The 25842-nt window shown below is 41.9% G+C and overlaps 1 protein-coding gene across 2 annotated transcripts in view; it reads left to right on the top strand.

The window, feature by feature from the left end:
• The window catches only part of LOC118674971 (cell cycle control protein 50C-like), a 28480-nt gene extending 5788 nt beyond the window's left edge, over positions 1-22692 (top strand). For both annotated transcript variants that reach the window (XM_036347065.1, XM_036347064.1), the window contains 6 exons: positions 4012-4113; positions 5845-5932; positions 6352-6492; positions 18129-18338; positions 21028-21352; positions 22531-22692. In XM_036347065.1, the coding sequence (XP_036202958.1) occupies positions 4012-4113; positions 5845-5932; positions 6352-6492; positions 18129-18338; positions 21028-21230 (744 nt within the window). In that variant the 3' untranslated portion in view covers positions 21231-21352; positions 22531-22692. The remainder of the gene's footprint in view (positions 1-4011; positions 4114-5844; positions 5933-6351; positions 6493-18128; positions 18339-21027; positions 21353-22530) is intronic.
• Positions 22693-25842: the final 3150 nt, after the last annotated feature.

Below are 25842 nucleotides of genomic sequence, written 5' to 3'. Positions count from 1 at the left end.
TTATATGGCTCTATGTTCTAGGGGGCTTAGGTTTTATGTTTTTAAGGCTAATTATAAGTTCATTTCTTTCTTTTTTAAATATATTTTTTTGATTTCAGAAAGGGAGAGGGAGAGAGAGATAGAAACATCAATGATGAGAGAGAATCTTCATCGGCTGCCTTCTGCACGCCCCTTACGGGGGACCAAGCCTGCAACCCAGGCATGTGCTCTGACCTCCTGGTTCCTAGGTTGATGCTCAACCACTAAGCCACGCCAGCTGGGCGGTTTTGGTTTTATGTTGTGTCTTTCTTATTTTCCCCTTGACCCCATAAGATAGCATGTTGGTATCAATAATATTCTGAAGACATCTGTATTGATTATGGGTAGCTCTAATCATTTTTGTAAGTCAGGTATAAATTACAAGGAAATTACTGAGTTGTACTTGGGTTATAACTGAAATCTATATAAAGTCAGTGGGGGAAGTTTTACAAATGTATTCTTTTATTGTAGGTCCAAATTCTAGTTCTCTATAGGTGTACCCTTTCTTGGCTTCCTCAGTTCTCCATGCTGCCCCCCGAAGTAAAAGTTCGAGTCACTTAATTTAGAAGGGAGGCTTGCAACAACAGAAATTTATTCTCTCACAGTTCTGGAAGCCAGAAAACTTGAAATCAATTTGTCAAGCAGGGTTGTTCTTTCTTGGGGGGCTCAGAGTACTTACACTTTTTTAAGAAAAAGATCCAAAGGACAAAACCTTTAAAGGGCTTCAGTTCCCAGCTGTCTGCATCCTTTGAAGTCCTAAAGCAAAGGAAGTATTACAGCTGCTAACCATTCCTTTCAGGCAAAGGCTTTCCCGTACAAATCCAACCAACTGCTTAGAGCAATTACAGGGCCTTTCACTCGCCAGTCAGCACGCATGGTGTGAGCTTGGTGATGAACCCACCACATGAGACTCTGCCTTAAGTTCGGAGTCCTGCACCAAGTGCCCCTGGTGTAAAGAGAAGAAATGCCACAAAGTATGTGCCGCCAGGACTAATCAAAGAGGTGATGGTCTTTGAGGCCTTGTTAAGCAAAAACTTGGACAAAGAATCATTGAAAAAAGGTTATGAAAACACTCCTCTCCCTAATGTGGTGTGTTCTCTGCCTGTTTATTTTATCATTTATATAAACATATAACTTTGGGTAAGTAGAATTCTCTTTTTAGTTTCCAAGAAAATGTATGGTAAATTCCTTTCTGTGGACTTCATATTTTCTGTAGTTAAGGGTCAACAATAGAGGTTTCCCCTTTGGGTGAGGAAATGTAATCAGTCATTCTCGCTACGCCTGGCTTATCCACCTTCACATCCAGGCTCGGTGTTTATTATGCTGCAGCCTGCCTCTGTCATGGCCCAGCATCTCCCTTCTCGGTGTTCCAAAGATTTTTCTCTTACAAGTGATTAAGCTCACTGGCTTTCATTGTTTTCTGTAACTGGCCGCACTTACCATGACATTTATTTCCAATCTGCCCTGGTACCAGCTCCCATTTTCTATACGCATCCTCTTAAAGGTTTTTAGGGTGGGGCCAACATCCTTTCCAAATGCTGTTTTTTGCATAGTGTAAGAAAATTTACTCGGGGAATTGTAAAGGAATACTTCTGTATTTCTGGCACAGAACATAGCACATAACTTGTGGGAGGCACTTTAAATAAATGAAGCCGTCATATAGTTTTGGACACAGGCCTCATTATTTTGGAGGTAGCTCATATATTAATAATAAACAGCTACGTTGGCAATTTCCAGTTGCAACATATATGCTGTTAGTAAAATCTGTATCAAGTCTACCCAGAGAATTTCCAGGGGCTTGGTATCTATACTAATAATAGGGTAATATGCTAATTAGACCAGACATCTTCCAGATGTCCTTCCAGACAAAGCCACAGTGGCGAGGGCCAAGGCAGAGGCAGTTAGGGGGCAATCAGGAGACAATCAGGCTGGCAAGGGAGCAGTTAGGGGGTGATCAGGCTGGCAGGGGAGCAGTTAGGGGCAATCAGGCAGGCAGGGAAGCAGTTAGGGGCATCAGGCCAGCAGGCAGAGGCAGTTAGGGGCGGTCAGGCAGGCAGGGGAGCAGTTAGGGGCATCAGTCCAGCAAGCAGAGCGGTTAGGGGCAATCAGGCAGGCAGACAGATGAGCGATTAGGAGCCAGTGGTTCCAGATTGCAAGAGGGATGTCCGACTGCCGGTTTAGACCCAACCCCACAGAGGGTCCCAGATTGGAGAGGGTGCAGGCCAGGCTGAGGGACCCCCCGCCCCACCATGCACGAATTTCATTCACTGGGCCTCTAGCATTACCATAAAGGTGGAAGCATGGAAGTGGCCTATGACTGGGCAGCCTCATACAGCAGTACCCATGAAAAGGCATGTCTCTCATGGCAACAAGGCTACTTATAACTAAAGTGAAAATCACCTTTTTTTTGATCAGTGAATTATTCCATTTTTTTTCCAAGGGGTTTGCCATTTCTGGACCAAGTACTATACGCCAGGTACTGTGCTACATCCTAAGGATAAAAAGACGAAAACCCCGGGAGCTGGACCGCAGAGAACCAGTCTCATCCTTTCACATGCCCAGTATGCACACACACCTAAATACGCTCAGTGGCTCCAATTTTAAATTATGCTTCATGGATTTGCTTTGAAATCACATGACTTTGATGCCTACCACAACCCCTAGGAAAACATATCTCCTAGTATTGCTGGGAAATAACTGTATTTGTAAAATCAAATTTTACATATTGAGAATACAAAGCCCAGTTATAAAAATATTTTCAAGGCAGGAATGCAGTAGCCCTTATAAAAACATTATAAATAGCCCTAACCGGTTTGGCTCAGTGGATAGAGCGTCAGCCTGCGGACTGAAAGGTCCCAGGTTCGATTCCGGCCAAGGGCATGTACCTTGGTTGCGGGCACATCCCCAGTAGGAGGTGTGCAAGAGGCAGCTGATCTATGTTTCTAACTCTCTATCCCTCTCTCTTCCTCTCTGTAAAAAATCAATAAAATATATATTTTTTAAAAAACATTAAAAATAAGTTATTTGGCCATTTTAATAATTCTTTATAGACCAGGATTTTCCAACACTGATTTTTATTTTTATTTTTTTTACTAGAGGCCCAGTGCATGAAAATTCATGCACTTGGGGGGTGGGGTACCTCAGCCCGGCTGCCCCCTCTCACAGTCCAGGAGCCCTCAGGAGCGGGAGGCAACCCGGCAATCAGGGGAAGGGGATGCCCCCATCACACCTCTGCTGCTGCCACTGCCGGCAGCGCAAGCCTCAGCCAGCCCTGGTTACCTGAGCCTCGAGCTGGCCCTGGGCGGCTGGGCAACTGCCATCTGAGGCCTGCCTGCACCTCGGCCAGCCTAGTTGCCTGAGCCTTAGTCAGTGGGGGGTTCAGGAGGACCAGAGGCCCCCGGCAGGGCTGAGGAAACTGGGTGCTGCCATCTTGTGGCTGTGGGCACTGCCCTATTATGAGGGCATGACGGTCAATTAGCATATTCCCTCTTTATTATATAGGATTTTAATTACTTTTCAATTCCAGCTGGCATTTAATATTATATCCAACACTGATTTTTTTTTTTATTCCGGAGAGCAACACTGTTTTCTTAATCCTCACCCAAGGCTATGTTTTATTGATTTTAGAGAGAGGAAATGGGAGAGAGAGAGAAAGAAAAATGTCAATGTGAGAGAGAAACATTAACCAGTTGCCTCTTATACATGCCCCAACCAGGGAATCAAACCGAAAACCAGATATGTGTCCTGACCGGGAATCAAACTCACAACCTTTTGGTGTACGGGACAACCCTTCAACCAACCAAGCTAACCTCCCCCGCAGGGTTCCAACACTGATTTTCAATAATGATTTCTTGGGTTTTCTATTTGATATAAAAAACTTTGTTTCCATAATTTTTTATTTACCACTTTTTATATTTTGAAAGTCCTATGTTTATTAATATTCCAGTTTATTTTTCTTACTCTCTTCTTACTTTTCACTGTTCTCCTTTACAGGGTAATGTTTATATGTACTACAAATTATATGGCTTCCATCAGAACCTCTATCATTATATTCTATCCAGAAGTAATAGCCAACTGATGGGTAAAAATATAAAGGTAAGGCTTTATTTACTTTGGCATAATATCCTTTTTTTTTTTTAATCTTCACCCTAAGATTGAGGATATTTTTTCCTTCCAGGAAATGGAAGGAAGAGGAGAGAGAGAGAGAGAGAGAGAGACAGAGAGACAGAGAGACAGAGAGACAGAGAGAGAGAAACATCGATGTGAGAGAGACACATCCATTGGTTGCTTCATGCATGCACCCCAATCCTTGACTGGGAATTGAACCCACAACCCTCCAGTGGGAAGACCAATTTTCTAACCACTGAGCACACTGGCCAGGCTCCTTTTTTTTTCTTTAAACCAGATGGATTTTTCAGTCTAAAAGAGAATATGGAAAATTAACTCAAAAGCTGAGGTTTTACAGATAGAAATGTTCATTTCCTTCTTGCCTAAACTGAAGAGGCTGTGTATTTAGAATAACTGCTATTGAGAAAAGGAGTTACTTTCCCTCTTCAGAGCAGTAATGTGAATCTTGCCTGATTAAAAAGGTGTATTCTTTCATGCACCAACCATTTTTTTTATTTGACAGAATTTTACATTAAAATTGGATACATATTGAATTGTCCAAATCTTGGTAATAATGAATATGTCAGAAGGGTAAATCTTCAAGTGTCTTTCAACCACAATCAGGATTTTATGTTTCTGTTAAAGTTGATGGTATACTAGGTTGACGCATTGATTAGATTTTAGTGTTATTCCCTCACCTGTAATTTCTGTAGTTATCTTTAAAGTTGCCCATTTTAGTTGATGGAATCACCAACCATTTTGATAGTAACTCTGAGGGATTTGTCTTAGTCTGGCTCACAGTGTCTAGCAGTGTCTTTCCTATAATTGGGGCCGTCAATCTAGCCAAGTTTAAGGAAGTTGGGCTCCACTTGAATAAAAGCCTTTGATTCAATTGAATACCCTTGCAGTTCTAGGATTGCAAAACTTTATTCTTGCTAGATGATATTTAGCATGCCAACAAGAAATACAAGGAGAAAACTGTTTTCTATACTGACATTATTTTATTAAAGTAATAAATGATTTTTAGCAACCATTCTTTTAAAAATATATTCTGGTTCTTAGGTAGATACTACTAAGTCATCTAGCTATAGATTCATGACTTTTATACTTTTGGAATATAAATTGCACTTCAATAAAAACAGGTTTTAAAATGTATTCCAGCCCTAACCAGTTTGGCTCAGTGGATAGAGCGTCAGCCTGCGGACTCCAGGGTCCCAGGTTTGATTCTGGTCTAGGGCATGTACCTTGGTTGTGGTCACATCCCCAGTGGGGAGTGTGCAGGAGGCAGCTGATCGATGTTTCTCTCACATCAATGTTTCTAACTCTCTATCCCTCTCCCTTCCTCTCTGTAAAAAATCAATAAAATATATCTTTAAAAAAAATAAAATGTATTCCAGTGTAGACTTAGGGTGATATTTAGCACAATCAGTAAGGTAAAGCTCCTTCTTAAAGACATATTTGCTATACTATGTATTGTTAATGAGGAAAAAAACTGCACACACACACACACACACACACACACAGACAGCCCTCCAAAACACAAAGATTTTTCTAGTCTAAATGAGCTGGAAGCCTGGGAAAAACCAGTGAGTAGACCATAATCTTGGTCTGTACCAATAAATCAGGGCAGGAAGGTTTACATTGCCAGTGTTCTCTCTCTCAACATTCTAAGGGAGTTGAGTAAAAGCACTTCTCAAAAGTGTATCATCTTATATCCAGGATGTTGAACGCTGTGATTCATTCAAAAAGACCCACAATGGAACCCCCATCTGTCCTTGTGGAGCTATTGCCAACAGCATGTTCAATGGTAGGTGATTTTTTTTTTCTCTCTTCATGGTGTGCCCTTTTATAAGTGTGTAACTAAATGTTCAGAAGATCATCTCTGTAGCAGAATGGCAGGTTTGTGCAGGTTTGTTTGTTTGTTTAATAATTTTATATTCCTTATCCACTGACTTACTGTATTTCATTTGCAAGTAAGTTCTTTCTTACTAGAGTTTCAAAGTGGTTAGGGACATGAGTTCAGTGGAGCTTAAGAGTATTTTCAATCATTGGTGCCTTGGCAAGATATTTCATATAGAAATAGTATTGTAATTCCAGCATCTATAGCATGTAGGCTTGTTGGGAGTCTGCTAAAACCCTGGTTTATTTGTCACGTCAAGCTTTGCATATCAGAGGGTGCAAAATTACTTGCTTACATCTCTAACACAATTTTTAATTTCTTTACAGACACCATCATTCTTTTATATAATATTAATTCATCTATATATATCAAAGTCCCAATGCTATCAAGGGGAATTACATGGTGGTCAGACAAGTTCATCAAGTTTCAGAATCCAAATTCCTATGATCTTTCTAGTGCATTTGCAGGTAAGAGCCATACATTAGTGTAATGTTTTTTTATCTCTTTGTAGAAACTTTGGTGTTTACGTGTGAGGAAATAATTATGTTTTCCTCTTCTTTCCTTCTTTGTTGACTTCCTTTTTGTTTTAACTTTCCATACCTGTGGGCACCTCTATCACATACCTATTAGAAACATGAAATAATTGTTGCCCTGGTTCCATCCAGTTTACCATTAGTAAAAAGGCAATGTTTTAAGAAACTGGTTGCTTCATCTAAAATTAGGGTGACCACGTAATTTATTGTCTGAGATGGTTTACTTTTGAGAATAAAAGGGGGCACCAGAATTACTACAGATATATTTCTTTGAAATTTTTATTTATTGATCAATAAATTAACATTATTTTGGTAGACCTATAAATAATTCTATTACAAACTCCTTTAAAATAAAACTATTTAAAACAATACATCTGTGTACATTAAGCCAACCTAAAAAACTCCTTTATTACCTAAATATTAAAAGATAACATAAGCAGAATAATAATTTTTGATACATAGTCACATACTTTAATAAGTTTTTTAGCCATATCTGTCTTCATTACATGCCTCTGTATTTTTCTAATAAATTTTTATTCGTGTAAAAAATATTTTATTAAAATATTCTTTTTAACTTTCACAAAATTATCCACAATCTTTTTTAAAGTTGCATTTTACAGTTAGTCCATTTGAATTTGTTAACACCTTTAATGAATCCTTCTCTTTTAACCGTAATTTTTTTAATTGAGAAAATATGTACAGGTGCCAAGGTGTACCTATTATGCTCACAGCCAATTTTACTAAATGGGGGATATTCTCAGTTTCAGTGCTTTTCTATTGAAATATACTAATATTGTGACCCAAATATTTTCATAGGTAGTGTCTTTTTTACTTCATTTTTTTCTATTTATGATTCTTTTGAATGTATTACTAAATTTAAATGCTACAAAATCTTGATCTCATTTAATTCTGGTAGAGCAGAAAATTTTACTAAGTTAAAAATAGGAGCAGAGCAGCCATACTGCTCGCTGGCTTGGCCCGCCCTGTTGATCACCTGGGACCCCACCCCGCCCAAGCCCTGCACGGAGGCTTTTGCATATGAAAGGCCCGGCCCTTTGTAATCTGAAAATAACTTAACAAACTGCAGCTGCCCCAAGGCCCCAGGGCAACTTGCATTGCTTTACAGCTGACTTCTGCTAGGTAGCCTCAGGGAAAGGCTAGATTAGCACCTCCTTAGATCCAAGAGCCAGTGTACCCAGTGGTCAGGGTGGGACCATCAAGATTACAACTCCTCAGATCTATAAGGGACACACTCAGGGGGCAGACTCAGTGAGCACCAAAGCCCCACTGAAGCAATCTTGCCCCAAAAGGGTGTCTTCAGCACAGAAGTTCTCCCACTGTAGACACAGCTGATTCTCACAGCCAATTGGCCTGGTGGTCAAATCCTCCCAGTTTTACCTACAACAATCAAGGCTTAACTACAACAAGACTGTGCACAAAGCCCACAAGGGGGTGCACCAAGAGTGTCTACCTCAGGTAATTGGGACACTTAGCACAGAAAGCCACTCTATCGACACAGCGAAGCATAAAAAATGCCGAGACAAAGAAACAGGACACAAATGACAGAAATGGAGGAAAGCAAACTACTGGATATAGAGTTCAAAACCACACTTTTTAGGTTTTTCAAGAATTTTCTAGAAACCGCCAATAAATGTAGTGAGATCCTCAAGAAATCTAGTGAGACCCTCGATGTTGTGATAAAGGACCAACTAGAAATTAAGCATACACTGACTGAAATAAAGAATATTATACAGACTCCCAACAGCAGACCAAAGGATCGCAAGAATCAAGTCAAGTCAAAGATTTGAAATATGAAGAAGCAAACACCCAACCGGAAAAGCAAAATGAAAAAAGAATCCAAAAATTCGAAGATAGTGTAAGGAGCCTCTGGGACAGCTTCAAGCGTACCAACATCCAAATTATAGGGGTGCCAGAAGAAGAGAGAGAGCAAGATATTGAAAACCTATTTGAAGAAATAATGACAGAAAACTTCCCCTACCTGGTGAAAGAAATAGACTTCCAACTCCAGAAAGCACAGAGAACCCCAAACAAAAGGAATCCAAAGAGGACCACACCAAGACACATCATAATTAAAATGCTGAGAGCAAAAGACAAAGAGAGAATCCTAAAAGCAGCAAGAGAAAGAGACTCAGTTACCTACAAGGGAGTACCCATACGACTGTCAGCTGATTTCTCAACAGAAACCTTGCAGGCCGAAGGGAGTGACAAGAAATATTCAAAGTGATGAATACCAAGAACCTACAACCAAGATTACTTTATCCAGCAAAGCTATCATTCAGAACTGAAGGTCAGATAAAGAGCTTCACAGATAAGAAAAAGCTAAAGAAGTTCATCACCACCAAACCAGTATTATATGAAATGCTGAAAGGTATCCTTTAAGAAGAGAAAGAAGAAGAAAACAGTAAAGATACAAATTATGAACAACAAATACACATCTATCAACAAGTGAATCTAAAAATCAAGTGAATAAATAATCTGATGAACAGTAAAAAAAAAAAGAAAGAAAGAAAATAGGAGCTTCATCAAAATATACATTGAGATATTCTAAAGCACAATTGTATAATTTAAACTTAAATCTTATACACATTTTGAGCTCTCATTATTCTATATTTTAAATTATTCCCTTGCTTTTATAGAGGTAAGTTTAAATATCTTCTTGTTTGCTATATACTAAATCTTCAAAAACTAAAGTTATTTGGCATTCCATATTTCAGATACTTAAAATTTTTTTCAACTATTTTTAACAAAAGTCAACCAGAAGTTAGATGGCTCATTTATCAAAAATAGTTCACAATCATTATAGGACACATCAGTTGACATACAAAATAGTTCTTTAAGAGCTCAAATATTTCTAAAATTCTGGTTGATGTGTAAAAAAACAGACCACATATATACCATGCTAAAGAATATTTTTTCATTTAGCATCCATGTCCTTGTAAAAATTTTGCAATTTAAGGGGGCAGGGGCAGGCTGGGAGAGTTCAGTGGGGGGCTGTGGGGGGAAGGAACATATGTAATACTTTCAACAATAAAGAATTTTAAAAATTTTACAGTTTAGTTTCTCTTTGAATATATAAAAATACTCAACTTTGCACAACATACAACTCTTATTTTGATTAATATCATAGCTTCTTTAGGTATAATTGTGAATTATATACATACCTCAAACAATTTTAAGCACATTTTTCTCTTTTTTTAAATATAATTTTATTAATTTCAGAGAGGAAGGGAGGGGGAAAGAGGGATAAAAACATCAATGATGAGAGAGAATCATTGATTGGCTGCCTCCTGCACTGGGCTTGAGCCTGCAACCCTGGCATGTGCCCTGACGAGGAATCAAACTGTGACCTCCTGGTTCATAGGGTGATGCTCAACCACTGAGCCACACTGGCTGGGAACATTTCTCTTTAAATTTCCCAATTAACTAAGAAAATTATCTTTACTCAGATGTTGTGTTCCACCAAATTTGCATTTATGCTATCACTACAAAACCAAAAAATTTACATTCAATTATGGAATTTGTAAACTGACTTTATAGTGATATTTATTTTAATGTCAGAGGTTTAATCTTCCAAGATTGAATATCAAAATGCTTTGCTCTGATTCCATAAAGAATCAAACAAAAAATTAAGCCATTATTATAATTAACTTATTCTGATTTTCTATTTGAAGCATCTGAAGACACTGATGTAAAATTGGCCTCATTTAACTGTTTACAAAGTTCTTCTGTGCTAATGGAGCCAACACATTAAAGGTTTCTTTTGATTATTAAAAAAAAATCAAATAAAAAACTGTAACTAGAAGGAAACTCATTTGATCTAAATGGAAAGTCAATCCATGCCCACATAATGAAATAAATGGGTCTTCTATAGCTGCACAAGGTAAAGCATTGTCTTTGGATACACTCTTTTAAAAAAATAATCACAAACCTTTGAAGTAGATTCTGAGGTTATGTAGCAGTTTCTTTTTAATTAAATCTTTATTTTTCAGATTATTACAGTTGTTCCTCCCCCCCCCCATAGCTCCCCTCCACCCGGTTCCCACCCCACCCCTTGCCCTTACACCCCGCCCCCCCACTGTCCTCATCCATAGTTGTACAATTTTTGTCCAGTCTCTTCCCATACCCCCAATGCTCCTTTTCCCCCTAGAATTGTCAGTCCACTCCGTTTCTATGCCCCTGATTCTATTATACTCACCAGTTTATTCTATTCATCAGATTTTTTATTCACTTGATTTTTAGATTCACTTGTTGATAGATATGTATTTGTTGTCCATAATTTTTATCTTTACCTTTTTCTTCTTCTTCCTCTTCTTAAAGGATACCTTTCAGCATTTCATATAATACTGGTTTGGTGGTGATGAACTCCTTTAGATTTTTCTTATCTGTGAAGCTCTTTATCTGACCTTCAATTCTGAATGATAGCTTTGCTGGGTAAAGTAATCTTGGTTGTAGGTTCTTGGCATTCATCACTTTGAATATTTCTTGTCACTCCCTTTGGGCCTGCATAGTTTCTGTTGAGAAATCAGCTGACAGTCGTATGGGTACTCCCTTGTAGGTAACTGAGTTTCTTTCTCTTGCTGCTTTTAGGATTCTCTCTTTGTCTTTTGCTCTCGGCATTTTAATTATGATGTGTCTTGGTGTGGTCCTCTTTGGATTCCTTTTGTTTGGGGTTCTCTGTGCTTTCTGGAGTTGTAAGTCTATTTCTTTCACCAGGTAGGGGAAGTTTCCTGTCATTATTTCTTCAAATAGGTTTTCAATATCTTGCTCTCTCTCTTCTTCTGGCACCCCCATAATTCAGATGTTGGTACTCTTGAAGTTGTCCCAGAGGCTCCTTACACTATCTTCATATTTTTGGATTTATTTTTAAATATATTGTATTGATTTTTTAGAGAGAGGAAGGGAGAGGGATAAAGATTAGAAACATTGATGAGAGAGAAATATTGATCAGGTGCCTCCTGCACACCTCCTACTGGGGATGTGCCCGAAACCAGGGTACATGCCCTTGACCAGAATCAAACCTGAGACCCTACAGTCCACAGGCTGGCGCTCTATCCACTGAGCCAAACTGGTTAGGGCTGGATTCTTTCTCCTTTTTGCTATTCCAGTTGGGTGTTTTTTGATTCTTTGTATTTCAAATCTTTGACTTGATTCTTACGATCCTCTAGTCTGCTGTTAGATCTCTGTATAATATTCTTTATTTCAGTCAGTGTATGCTTAATTTCTAGTTGGTTCTTTTTCATATCCTCAAGGGTCTCACTAGATTTATCGAGGGTCTCACTAAATTTATCGGCGATTTCTAGAAAATTCTTGAAAAACCTTATAACCATGGTTTTGAACTCTATATCCAGTAGTTTGCTTTCCTCCATTTCTGTCATTTGTGACCTGTTTCTTTGTCTCCGCATTTTTTATGCTTCCCTGTGTTGATAGACTGGCTTTCTGTGCTAGGTGTCCTATAGGGCCCAGTGGCTCACCCTCCCCAATTACCTGAGGTGGACATTCTTGGTGCACCCCTTTGTGGGCTTTGTGCACAGTCTTTTTGTAGTTAAGTCTTGATTGTTGTAGGTATCACTGGGAGGAATTGACCTCCAGGCCAATTGGCTGTGAGAATCAGCTGTGTCTACAGTGGGAGAACTTTTGTGCTGGAGACACCCTTCTGGGGCAAGACTTGCTTCAGTGGGGCTTTAGTGATCTCTGAGTCTGCCCCCCGAGTGTGTGTCCCTTATGGATCTGAGGAGTTGTAATCTTGATGGTCCCACCCTGACCACTGGGTACACTGGCTCTTGGATCTCTAAGGAGGTGCTAATTTAGCCTCTGCCTGAGGCTACCCAGCAGGAGCTATGGAGAGATCTGCAGATTCCTCTTCTTTATTTGGGGTTTGGAGGTGTCCAGATGAGGCCCAGCTGTGAAGCAATGCAAGCTCCTGGGGGGCCTTGGACCTTCTTTTGGATGTTCTGGGTCTCTCTGGCTCAGCTGCAGTTTGTTAGGTAATTTTAGATTACAAAGGGCCAGGCCATTCATATGCAAAAGCCTCCGGGCACAGCTTGGGTGGGACGGGGTCTCAGGGAATCAACAGGGCAGACCAAACAGCTATGGCTGATCCTTAGCCCTGCCCTAAGAGGCTCCGAGTCTCAGTGTCCTGCGGTAATCGCTGCAAGCACCTCTGAGAGAAAGCCGCCCTCGAGTTCCGCCCGATGCCAGACAGTCCAGTTTCTCCCCGTATGAGTCTGGGTCCCCAGAGACTCAGCCGGAACTGGAGTTCAGAGCAGTAGGGAGCTTGACACTCCCTCCTGATTGAAAAAGACAACCGTGTCCTCAGTTGCCAGCCCTTTCCACGTGCGCCCCCATACCTCTGCCCTTTACACTTTACTTCCACATCTCCTCTGAGTCTCAGTGTGCTTTTCTCTTTCCTTCTAGTTGTAGAATTTCCACTCAGCCAGCCTTCCTGTGGTTCTGGATGATGTCCGTTTTGTCCTTTAGTTGTATTTTTGAAGTGGTTGTGCGAGGCAGCAATTTCAGATGTTTATCTATGCTGCCATCTTGGTTTTCCCTTTCTGTAGCAGTTTTATGTGTTTTGATTTTCATGCGGTCATTGACACTATGATGGTTCCAAATGCCAACCAACCTTGCAAGTATCACATTCGTCAACTTCCTTTAGAAACTGTACTTAATTTGACATCAAACATACATGTTCCATTTTTTATTCTTTACAGCTAAAGGGATTTACTAGCAAATAAAAAACTGATATCAAACAATAAAATAAATACATTATGCAATGAATAACAAAATTAATGTTACAAGAGAGTTCAGACTACTCTCAGCAAGACCACTCAGCATCTATTTCCCACACTATGGCATGTACGTGTAACATAACCTGTAATTTCCCATGTTTGCCACGGATCCCGCTGACTTGCAATCTGACAGCTTCTTGTGTCTCATAGCCCAAGACAGAGGCTCTGGCCTAACTGGTTGGAATGTCCAGCAGCTTGCAGGGATATGTGACTGAAAGGGTCTCAGGTTATCTTTCTCTAATCACAGGTTAAAGTAAGCACATGGGTATCTCACACCCTGTAGACAATATTTGTTTGGGATAGGTGCTTCTCAGATGGGATAATAGACAACAGGCATAAACTGGGAGTGTCTTAGGCAAAAATGGAATGAATGGTCACTATATAATTGAATTCCGAGGTTTTCACCTTTTTTTTTTTAACTTTTATTAGCATTTATTATCTGTTGAATTTTCTCCTGGGCCTAGTTGTGTGGGGTTTTTTTGTTTGTTTGTTTTGTGGGGTTTTTTTTATTATTGTTTAAAGTATTACAAATAGTAGTACATATGTCTCCTTTTTCCCCCATTGACCTCCCCCCGAGCTCCCCTACCACCCGACACATGCCCTCACCTCCCCCCCACACACAGTGTCTATGTCCACTAGTTATCCTTGTATGCATGCATATAAGTCCTTCGGTTCATCTCTTACCCCCCCCCACCCCACAACCCTCCCCTGCCTTCCCACTGTAGTTTGACAGTCTGTTTGATGCTTCTTTGTCTCTGTAGCTATTTCTGTTATGATGTTCATTATATTCTATAAATGAGTGAGATCATTTGATAGTTATCTTTCTCTGATTGGCTTATTTTGCTTAGCATAATGCTCTCCAGGTCCATCCATGCTGTTGAGAATGGTAGAAGTTCCTTCTTTTTTACAGCAGCGTAGTATTCCATTGTGTAGATGTACCACGATTTTCTAATCCACTCATCTGCTGATGGGGCATTTAGGCTGTTTCCAAATCTTAGCTATTTCAAATTGTACTGCTATGAACATAGGTGTGCATACTGGTATATCCTTTTTGATTGGTGTTTTTGTTTTCCTGGGATATATTCCTAGAAGCAGGAACACTGGGTCAAATGAGAGTCCCATTTTTTATTTTTTAAGGAAATGCCATACTGTTTTACACTGGCTGCACCAGTCTGCATTCCCACCAGCAGTGCATGAGGGTTTCTTTTTCTCCACATCCTCGCCAGCACTTGTCGTTTGTTGAGCTGTTGTTGATAGCCATTCTGACAAGTGTGAGATGATACCTCATTGTTGTTTTGATTTGCATCTCCTAGATGACTAGTGACTTTGAGCATATTTTCATATGTCTCTTGGCCTTCCGTATGTCCACTTTCGAAAAGTGTCTATTGAGGTCCTTTGCCCATTTGTTATTGGATTGTTCATCTTCCTTTTATTAAGTTGTATGAGTTCTTTATATATTTTGGATATTAACCCTTTATTAGATGTATCAATGCCAAATATGGTCTCCCATGCAGTGGGCTTTTTTGTTGTTTTGTTGATGGTTTCTTTAGCTGTGTAGAAGCTTTTAATTTTAATGTAGTCCCATTTGTTTATTTTATCCTTAGTTTTCTTTGCCCTAGGAGATGTATTGGTAAACATATTGCTATGAGAGATGTCTGAGATTTTGCTGCCTATGGTTTCTTCTAGAATTTTTATGGATTCATGACTTACGTTTAAGTCCTTTATCTATTTTTAGATTAGTCTTATGTATGGTGTAAGTTGGTGGTCCAAGTTTCATTTTTTTGCATGTATCTGTCCAATTTTCCCAACACCATTTATTGAAGAGACTAGAGGCCTGGTGCACAAATTCGTGCATGGGTGGGGTCCAGCCAGCCAGCCTTGATTGGGGCCAATCAGGCCAGGGTGGCCAGGGGGAGGGGATGCAGGAGGTTGGCCTGCTGGCCCCACCCCCGATCGGAGTAGTGGGGCCTATCAGGGGTGGGACCAGCTGGGGGATAGGCCACAGGTGGTTGGCTGGTTGGCCCCACCCCCTGGTTGAACTCCCGGTTGAACTTCTGGTCAAGGGGGAAATTTGCATATTAGCCTTTTATTGTATAGGATTGTCTTAATTCCACTGTATATTCTTGCCTCGTTTGTCAAATATTAATTGAGCATAATGGCGTGGGTCAATTTCTGGGGTCTCTGTTCTGTTCCATTGACCTTCATGCCTGTTCTTGTGCCAGTACCAGGCTGTTCCGAGTACAGTGGCTTTGTAGTATAACTTGATATCTGGTATTGTAATCCCTCCAACATCTACTGGAGAAAGATGTCCTCTGCAGTGTGAGGAAATGACTCAGCACAGGAAACCAAGGTGGCTGCCCTCCAAACTCAACCTCAGAGCCCCCAATCCTGGCTTCTGCTCACACAGCTCTAGTCCACTCTGCCCTCCCTCTGCTGGAGCCCGAGGTGAGTGGCTGCACATGAAATTTTGTGCATTAGCCCTTTAAGAGCTTGCCTGCATTTCCAGCCATCTCTGTCTGGCAGACAGCAACCCTGCTGCTTTTCATGGCAGATGTTATGTGGGCACCTTTCTCAGTTTTGGTGCTCTCTGCTGGGGAGAATATGATGCTATCACAGAATACTCCCAGAGTTCTCAGTGGGATCTCCCCACAGCTGAGATATCCCTCCAGAATTTCAGCTGCTGTCTGTGGGACTCCAGCCAGCCCTTTCACACCTCAGCCCTTCCCACCAGTCTCTTTGTGGTCTCCACTTTCTGTCCTTGGTTATCAGAGTTCTATCCAGCTAATCTTCAGTTGATTTTTCAGGGTAGTAGTTCTGTATTTTAGTTGTATTTCCAGTTTGGTCCTGGGAGAGTGTCAGTGTAGCTTCCACTTATTCCACTGCCATATTAGAAATCCCACACGTATTCTTTCAAATCAGTGTTTCAAGTTCTTTGGATATATTCTCAAAAGGGGGATCACTGGGTCAAAAGGTAGTTCCATTTTTAATTTTTTGAGAAAACTTCATACTGTTTTCCACAGTGGCTACACAAATTTGCATTCGTACCAACAGTGCATGAAGGTTCTTTTTCCTCCACATTCTTGCCAACAATTGTTGTTTTTTTATTTGGTAGCCATTCTGATAGGGTGAGATAATATTTCATTGTGGTTTTCATTTGCATCTCTCTGATGATTAATGATGTTGAGTATTTTTCATATGTCTACAGGCCATCTAAATGTCTTTTTTGGAGAAGTGTCTCTTTAAGTCCTTGAATTGAGACATTTGTCTTCTTGATGTTGAGTTGTATGTGTTCTTTATATATTTTGGAAATTAACCCCTTGTCATATGTAGCATTGGCAAATATGTTCTCCCATTTAGTGGGCTGCCTTTCATTTTGTTGATGGTTTCTTTGCTTACAGAAGTTGATAATAAAAACTGTATTGCCTAGTTGGTGTGGCTCAGTGTTTGGGCATTGACCCATGAACCAGGAGGCCATGGTTCAATTACTGGTCAGGGCACATGCCTGGATTGTGGGCTCAACACCTACTATGTGCCAGGCACTGGACTGTGAAAAGAAGATGAGAAAGACACTGTACACAAGATTATGCTGTGGAGTAAGAATGGCAGACATGCCGGAACCGGTTTGGCTCAGTGGATAGAGCGTCGGCCTGCGGACTGAAGGGTCCCAGGTTCGATTCCGGTCAGGGGCATGTGCCTGGGTTGCGGGCACATCTCCAGTAGGAGATGTGCAGGAGGCAGCTGATCGATGTTTCTCTCTCATCGATGTTTCTAACTCTCTATCTCTCTCCCTTCCTCTCTGTAAAAAATCAATAAAATATATTTAAAAAAAAAAAAAAAAGAATGGCAGACATGCCCACAGTAAAGTAAGCAGTGTGAGGATGACAATAAACACAACAGGTTCACGCCCTGGCACTGGCCTCCCCCCTGTGCTTTCAGCATTGCTACGGCACTGAAACCTGCCAGGCCTCCTGGTTTTAGAACAGACTTGCAACACCTGTGCTCTCTACCTCCCCCCATTTACCAATTCCTCCTCCTTTCTGAGCTCTTCGGCACAGTGCTGCAGAGAATATCTATGCAACCCAATCTCCATGCACTTCCATGATTATTTCCTTACAATGCATTCCTAGAAGAATTTCTGGGCTGAAATGTATGCAACAAATATTAAAGCTTTTGATGCATGTTCCTAAATTGTCAGAAATAATGTTGTTTTGTGTGTGTGTGTGTGTGTGTGTGTGTGTTTTATTTCTTTTGCCAGAGATCGTGTTCGTCCACACACTTATATGTTCCACACAAGAGTTCCCATTTCCGCTGCCTCATCAATGGTTGTTATTCTTTTTTCTTTAAATATTAACCAAGTATTTTCATTTACTCTCTTTAGATCACTAGTGAAGTTATGATACTATCAGAGCATATAATGCTATCACAGAATATGACCACTATTATTGTGCTCTACCTGCTTTTTCAGTGCTTCATTTAGGACACATAAGATACATATAATTTTATATTCCACTGTTTTTTTACCTTATAAAAATATAATCAGCATGTCCCCCACCCTGTGTCCTTAAGTCTTTATAACCATTATTTTTAATGGTTACATACTCAGGTAACTACACACACACACACACACACACACACACTTTTTTTTAATTCTAATATCTATTTCTCTTTCCTTAAAAAATCAAAAGTTATTTCATTCTCTAAGGAAAACTGAAGGTGGGTAGGTGATTTTTCCCAACCACGTCCATTATTTTGTCCCCACAGGAACTGCTAAGCCCCCAAACTGGCCTAAGCCTATCTATGAACTGGACGAAAAGGACTCAGGGAACAATGGCTTCATCAATGAGGACTTCATTGTGTGGATGCGGACAGCTGCCTTTCCCACTTTCAAGAAACTACACCGTCAACTCAATCGAGTACAGCATTTTACTGAAGGTTTGCCTGCTGGTAACTATAGTTTCGACATAACCTACAGTATCCTTTTATAGTACTTCTCTTTGTAATGAAGGAAAATCAGTGTCCATCTGGGTGCTAGTTGTCAAATTATTCCATTCTGTACTTTTCTATTCTTCAAACTAATCTCTGGGAGGCAGGATCTTTCCAGGGCTTGTACACAGCTTTGAGGTCAGCCATATGGCATCTCAGGGTTGCTGGCTAGGAGTGGTTCATGGGACCCCCAGTGGGCCAGAGGATCTTAGCACAAAATACCTCCTCAGTTTCTTTATCTGCTGGGGAGCTTGAATGAGAAATCTTGGTGGTTAAGTGAATGACTGCTCCACCTTTTTAATCCAGAATAGAGTGAGGACATTTCCTTCCTGACAGGGGGTAGGGATGTTCCTCAGTCAGAGGTTCCTCATTGATGTGACACCATCTCCACCTGTCAGTTTGTTGCCTCTTTCTGTTTGCCTTCAGCTCCTTCCTTTTAGTAGGGCCTTTAATTCTATTCTGTGAAAATGAAAGCTATAAAGAGTAACATTTCAGCAACTCTGCCCTCTCCCCTCCCCTACCAAAAAATTTGAGATTGAAAGTTGCTTGCACTGCTGGTGGGAATGCAGACTGGTGCAGCCACTGTGGAAGACAGTATGGAATTTCCTCAAAACGTTAAAAATGGAACTCCCATTTGACCCAGTAATCCCACTTCTAGAAACACCAATCAGAAAGGATATAAGCATCCCTATGTTTATAGCAGCACAATTTATAATTTATAATTTATAATTTATAATAACTAAGATTTGGAAACAGCCTAAGTGCCCATCAGCAGATGAGTGGGTTAAAAACCTGTGGCACAACTACACAATGGAATACTACGCTGCTATAAAAATAAAAAACTTTTACCATTTGCAACAGCGTGGATGGAACTAGAAAGAATTATGCAAAGCTAATAAGCCAGTTGGAGAAAGATAAATATCATATGATCTCACTCATATGTGGGATAAAATGATCAACATAAACTGATGAACAAAAATGGATCCAGAGACAAATGGCAGGGGAGCGGGGGGATTAGAGATCAACCGAAGGACTTGTTTGCATGCATATTAGCATAACCAATGGACACAGACACTGGGGCAGTGGAGGCTGCCCTCAGGGTGGGAATGGCAGGGGGGTGGTCAATTGGGGAAAAATGAGACATTTGTAAAACTTTAGACAATAAAAAAAATTAACAACAACAACAAAAGAGCTTGACAGTGGTCTCCTGACTTGGACCTTCTGATCCCACTGACTTGGTCTGTGATTGCCTTACTAGTAAAGCAGGTGCAGTTGCCATCAAGAAATAGGGAGGAGGGAGGAACAAATGTCATGAACTGCTGTCCTCACAGTGCCTGGTGGTGAGTTTGGGGCAGAGGGGAACAAGGGGGTCTGGTTCCAAACAAAGGAGATCCTCTCTTTCTCCTCTGGAGACAAACTCTCCTTGGGTGACTTCAGCCAGTCACATTTTAATGCTGGTGACGCTCAGGTCTAAATCTTAGAGCTTCAGTCCTAGCCTTGCACTACCCGTGTTAAGCCCTGGGTGCATATTACCCACCCAGCCTCAAGGCCTGGCAGATGTGCACAGAGAATGGAACCTGAGCTACAGAAAACACCTACCACTTCTCACAGAGAGAGGATGTTCTTTGTGTGAGGAAAAGACCCTCTGCTAGAGCTGAGGGAGAGAGAAAACAGACAGACGAGTTGAGGTGGCACTCAAGGACCTGATGGCAATGAGGAATTTTGACGTAAAAGAGAGACTTAGTTTCCTTGTGCCTTTAAATAGCACGTTGCCAAATGAGCTGAGGCCTTTTGAGAGCTTTGCTGGGAAATGCTGCTGTCCGGTGCCGTTGCTATGAGAAGCCTTTGTTTGTTTATTAGTTTGGTTTACAAAAAGGCACCAGATGTTTAAAAACCTCAAACCACATGCATAATCAAAATGACATCATTAAAATGCTAATGATAGCAAACCCACTTCAAGCACTTTCACCCCAGCAATGAGGGAGGCTGGCCTTTCCGAAACCCAAACGAATGCCCCATCTTTAGTTTTCCCACCAAAAATATTTCACCATGTAGCTCACTATTTTTTTCATATGTTTTTATAGGGAGAGGAAGTGAGAGGAAGAGAGAGAGAGAAACAACAATGTGAGAGAGAAACATTGATAGGTTTCCTCCTGCACCCACCCCGATCCACAACCAGGCTGATGGCGCTCAACCAACTGAGCACCAGCCAGGGTGATAACTCACTATTATTTTGTTCTTCACTCCACTAGAAGAATTTTCCCTGAGGTAGGAATTCAAACCTTAGCCTAAAATGATTTCACCCTACCCCGGGTCTCCTGAGTCATAAAACGAAAGGCAGGTTTGCTGTAAAACCTATCTGTATTCTTTTTATTTCCTTGGGTTTAAATATATTTGTTCAATTTTCAGTTGTCTGTAAGTCACTCCGATCGATCTATGTGTCAGATTCACTTTTGTACATGATAATGATGTAGAGGGAAGCCTTGTTTTTACTTAATTTCATTACAGTAACATACAATGTACTACTTGATAAAGATTAGACCATATGAAATCATTCAACCCTGTTTTGACCTACAAAAACAGCAATGTTACATGGTTCAACCTGCTGTATTTAGGATACAGGGTGGTAGAGCTGAGAAGTGCGAAGACAGATCCTTAACAGGTCGCCTTTCCTTAGACTTTCCAGTCACCAGATTCCGAGGCGAGAAGTCAGTTGTTCTCTCCACCCTGACGTGGAGCGGGGGCAGCAGCCTTTTCCTCGGTCTCGCCTACACAGTGACAGGCGCCGTGACGTGGTTGGCCTCCTTTTCCATGATGGCGATTCACTTGATGCTGGCCAAAAGGAAAATGTTCTTCCCCAACTACAAAGTCAAGCTTTGAAAAGAAGAGCAGAAAGCACAGAAGTGGACGGTGAAGTGACAGAGCCAAAGACCTCTGACGAGGCTGGAAGTGACTGGGATATTTCAAGGGGGACTGCACTGAGGGGCCAGGTTCAATCCCAGGTGGATAAATGCGAGTTTCCGGGGAGGCGGAGAGGAGGAGGGAAAGGCATACTATGTATAATAAAATGTCCTTGAGGGAGATAAATCATCCTTGAGCTCTGAACCAAGTCTCGGATATTTATTTAAAGCCCTTGTGCCTAAGGGTGGGTGAATGCCTGGTAGAGGACCATCACCAGACAAGAGTAAGCTGGCTGAGTCCCCAAGATCAGGTTAGTCCTTTCAACCATTACCCAGGCTCAGTCAGACCCCACTCTTTACTGAAATTATTATAAACTACCCTACAACAATCACTGAGCATTGAAGTGAGCAATCAGGATGATTTTGAAAACTGATTTAATTGGTGTTCTCTGCTTTCTATGGAGTCAAAGCTAAGTTATCTCTGCTAGAAATAAACCAAGCAAAGGTATGGCTGTGCCCTGAGCGCACACAATACAGCCGGGAGGGAAGCACTAGACGTGACTGGTACCCTCACAAACTGTACTCAGCACAGGACAACTCTAGACCTCACCCGGGGATAACATTCTAGAAAGTAAACAATGGCGTGGATTTAAGATACTCGAATTGGATGTGTTTAGGAGCGTCTCAAGGTCTGTCTTAAAAGGTTTGAATTCCTTCTAAAAGTCACTTACAGGAGACTTAACCAAGTACTTGGTAAGGCTGCCAGGACAAGAGGCCCCATAGATTTGTGTCCCTCGATGACCAGAATATTATACTTTTAAAAACATGTTTATATTATTTTATTTGTTTAGGTGGGGGAAGCTTTACTTTGCAATGACTTTAGGAGCAGAATTTTCGTTATTAAAGAAACATACAGCACCAACACATATGTGTCTCTTTAGCAGCCAAGAAAGCATTTCTTTGCTGCAACTTTCTGCATTTACCAAATAGTTGAATACTTTTCCAAAATAACCCAACATGGTTTCAAGTGCCAACTCTGAAACCTGGAAACCTCTCCCCTATCTCACCTTCCATGTGTAACCAATGACCAAGGGTGTGGTAGGCTGAATACTGCCCACCCCCACCCCAAAGATAGCCATGTCCTAATCCCCAAGACCGGTGAATGTTCACTTCTATGTCAAAAGAGACTTTGCAGAAGTGATTAGATTGATGAGATTGCTATGGAGAGATTATCCTGGTTTACCTGAGTGGGCCCAGTGTAATAATTTGGGTACTTCTAGGAGAGACAGGAGATCGGAAGCAAGAGGTTGGTGTGTTGGAAGGAAGGGACCATGATCCAAAGAATGCGGCAGCCTCTAGAAGCTGAAAAAAGCAAGAAACAGATCCTTCCCTGAAGCCTCCAGAAGCCAAGCTGTCATCTTGATTTGAGACTTCTGACCTCCAGAACGGTAAGAGAATATGTTTATGATGTTTTAAAATCCCAGTGTGGGGGGCGGGGGGAGGGGGGAAGAAAAGACCTTCCACCTTCCCAACCCCCACCCTCGTACCCCCGACGATGTGTGGTAATTTGTTACAGCAGCAAAAGGAAACTGATATACCAGGAGTTGGCAATGCTGTCGTCATCTGAGCTACTGTTGCTTCTCCAATTTTAGGTGAGCTATGCAGGGCAGAGGCCCATTGACTTCAGACCTGGGCTCTCACCCCTCAGGTCCGCACTCCTCCGGTATGGAGCTGACTGGAAAAAGGCTTAAACACATTGTTACACCTCAACCTTGTCCGTCAGCTTATAGGATGCTGTATCGGTCAGAGTCCTACAAAGAAACAGAACCAAGTGTGTGTGTGTGTGTGTGTGTGTAAGGAACTGGCTCACATGATTGTGGAGGCTTAGCAAGTGCAACATCTGATGGGGGAGGCTGCAGACTGGAGGCTCAGAAAAGAGTTGCAGTTCAAACCAAAAGGCAGCTGGTGGAAACCCAGGGAGAGTCGATGTTTCCGATGAAGCCTGAAGTCTGCCTGCTGGGGAATTCCCTCTTGCTCGGGGGAGGTCAGCCTTTTGTTTTATTCGGTCCTTCAACTGATTGGATGAGACCCACCCATATTATGGAGGACAATCTGCTTTACCCTGTCCTACCCATGCAAAGGTAAATCTCGTCCAAAAACACCCTCACAGAAACAGTGAGAGCCCTAACCGGTTTGGCTCAGCGGATAGAGCGTCGGCCTGCAGACTCAAGGGTCCCAGGTTCGATTCCGGTCAAGGGCAGGTACCTTGGTTGCGGGCACATCTCCAGTGGGGAGTATGCAGGAGGCAGCTGATCGATGTTTCTCATTCATCGATGTTTCTAACTCTCTATCCCTCCCCCTTCCTCTCTGTGAAAAATCAATAAAATATATTATAAAAAAGAAAAAGAAAAAAAAAGAAACAGTGAGAATATGACTGACCCAAACATCGGGGCACCATGGCCCAATCAAGTTGACACATAAAATCAAGAATCACAGAAGGCATCTGCATTCACCAAGACTTTTTAAACAAGTCCTCCTCATGTCACTTTGTACTCCAGTTGAGTCCATGGAAAGGACCTATCTATACTAATAAAAGGGTAATATGCTAATTAGAGCAGGAGACCTTCCGGGAGACAGGCCAGATAGGGCAGTTGGGGGCATGAGGCCAGCAGGGGAGGGCAGTTGGGGGCTATCAGGCCAGTGGGGGGGGGGTCAGTTGGGAACAAGAAGGCCAACGGGGGTGGGGCAGTTGGGGGTGATCAGGTCAGCAGGCAGAGTGGTTAGGGGCAATCGGGCAGGCAGACAAGTGAGTGGTTAGGAGCTAGCAGTCCCAGCTTGCAAGAGGGATATCCAACTGCCAGTTTAGGCCCGATCCCAACGGACATTCCCCAAGGTGTTCCAGATTGGAAAGGGTGCAGGCCCGGGTGAGGGGACACCCCCCCCCCCCGCATGAATTTTGTGCACCAGGCCACTAGTACAAAATATAAGTCTATCCATAAGATAGACATGAACAAAAGTGTAGAGCTGACCTTTATTTGAAATTTACCAATTAAACTCCTACTTTGTGGGACAGATTCACAATGCCCAGGATACCAGAATGAGCCAGCTGGCGCTCCTGCTCTCAAGGGACTCATGCCAGACAGATCTCTGTGTCCTTCTGGCCCCACTTGCACTTGCCCTGCACAGTTGTGCATGAATTCCACACTCACCCTAGGTTTCTCTCCATTTCCTGAATGTCACACTGGCCTCCCCAACAAAAGAGAACATGTGCTCCCACGGGCAGCATCAGGCTTCCCACTCCTTCTGTATGATCCCAAAGCACGTAAGGCCATGCTGGGCACAGAGAGGTGTTCAAGTTGATTAAAAAACAAACAAACAAAAATCTCCTGACTTGGTCACAGCCTAATCTTTCCCAGCTTGCACTCAGGTCTTTCTAATGAAGGCTGGTTTTTTCATCTGGTTTCTTTCATGGTGGAGGCTTTATTAACCAAATGTTAGTAAGAGAAACTCGCTTCAGACAGCTGCTGGTTTTCCTTTGCAATGTGTCCACCAGAACCCCAAGTACCGTGGCCCGCAATTGTCAACATATTTTGTCTCTGGATGTTCGTAAGTGAAAGGACTGCAGAGCAGACTTCTCCTGGCTCCTCCACCGGGTGGGACAGGAGGAGCCACTCAGGGGCTCGGCCAGGACCCTCTCTCAGCACTGGGTCAGAGTCCACTGCTCAGTCAGTCTTGGTTCGGCCCTTTGAAGCCCTTATCTCTACTAACCAGGCTTCTAAAAGCTTCGTTCTCCTTGTACCTGTTTACAGTATCAGTACTTCATGGGCACTTCTTAGTGAATTGCATTCTAGGTAAGCCATGGCCCCCTTTTTATCTCTACCTCCATTCTATCCTCCTCACCCTTCAAATAGCTGTCTGGAAAAATGATTAGAAGAGAAGGTGAAATTAGGAGATTTGGATTGCAGTGACTCAGAGAGCAGCCAGAGGAGCTCATTTAAGGAAAAACTTCTCTGCAGAGGGTCAGGCTTGCACAGTATTCCCATGCTAATCCCGCGGCAGTCCACGAAATGTTTCAGAGCCGCTCTGACAAATCTAGGAACTCTTCAAAGTCTGGAGAATGAGCTATTGTCTTATAATGAATCTTCCTTTTTTGATTAGTGCAGAGCTGTGTCCTGCTTCCAGAGGCAGGATCCAGTTTTCTTATTCATTTCACCACGGCTGGAATGGAAAAACTGAAGTCATTACTCTGATGGCAAGAAACATCTTGTGGGACTCACACAGCCAGCCGCCGTCACAGACAGGCATGGGGCACCTTTTGCTCCTGGTCTGTATGGAAAGAGCCTCACTCCTCTAAAACAGATGCTTTTTAAGGCAAGTTAACATTGTAAAAATAACTTAGACTCAGTTGACTTTTTTTCTTTTTTGTTTATGAAGATTTCTCAGTTTCTTTTTTATAACCAGCATCCATGGACTGCCTGGCTATAAAAATGTATTCTTTAGTCTGAGGTCAGGAATTTTGTGGACAGGTTGGGGAGGTTCCAAATGGTTTGTAGAAACTAGAGCTACAGAACTCCAAAAGGTAAATTGGGGTG

Source organism: Myotis myotis, unplaced genomic scaffold, assembly GCF_014108235.1.
Source record: "Myotis myotis isolate mMyoMyo1 unplaced genomic scaffold, mMyoMyo1.p scaffold_m19_p_2, whole genome shotgun sequence".
NCBI classification, from domain to species: Eukaryota; Metazoa; Chordata; class Mammalia; order Chiroptera; family Vespertilionidae; genus Myotis; species Myotis myotis.
Note: the sequence above shows the minus strand (reverse complement) of the source record. Positions and strands in the feature narration are given on the sequence as shown.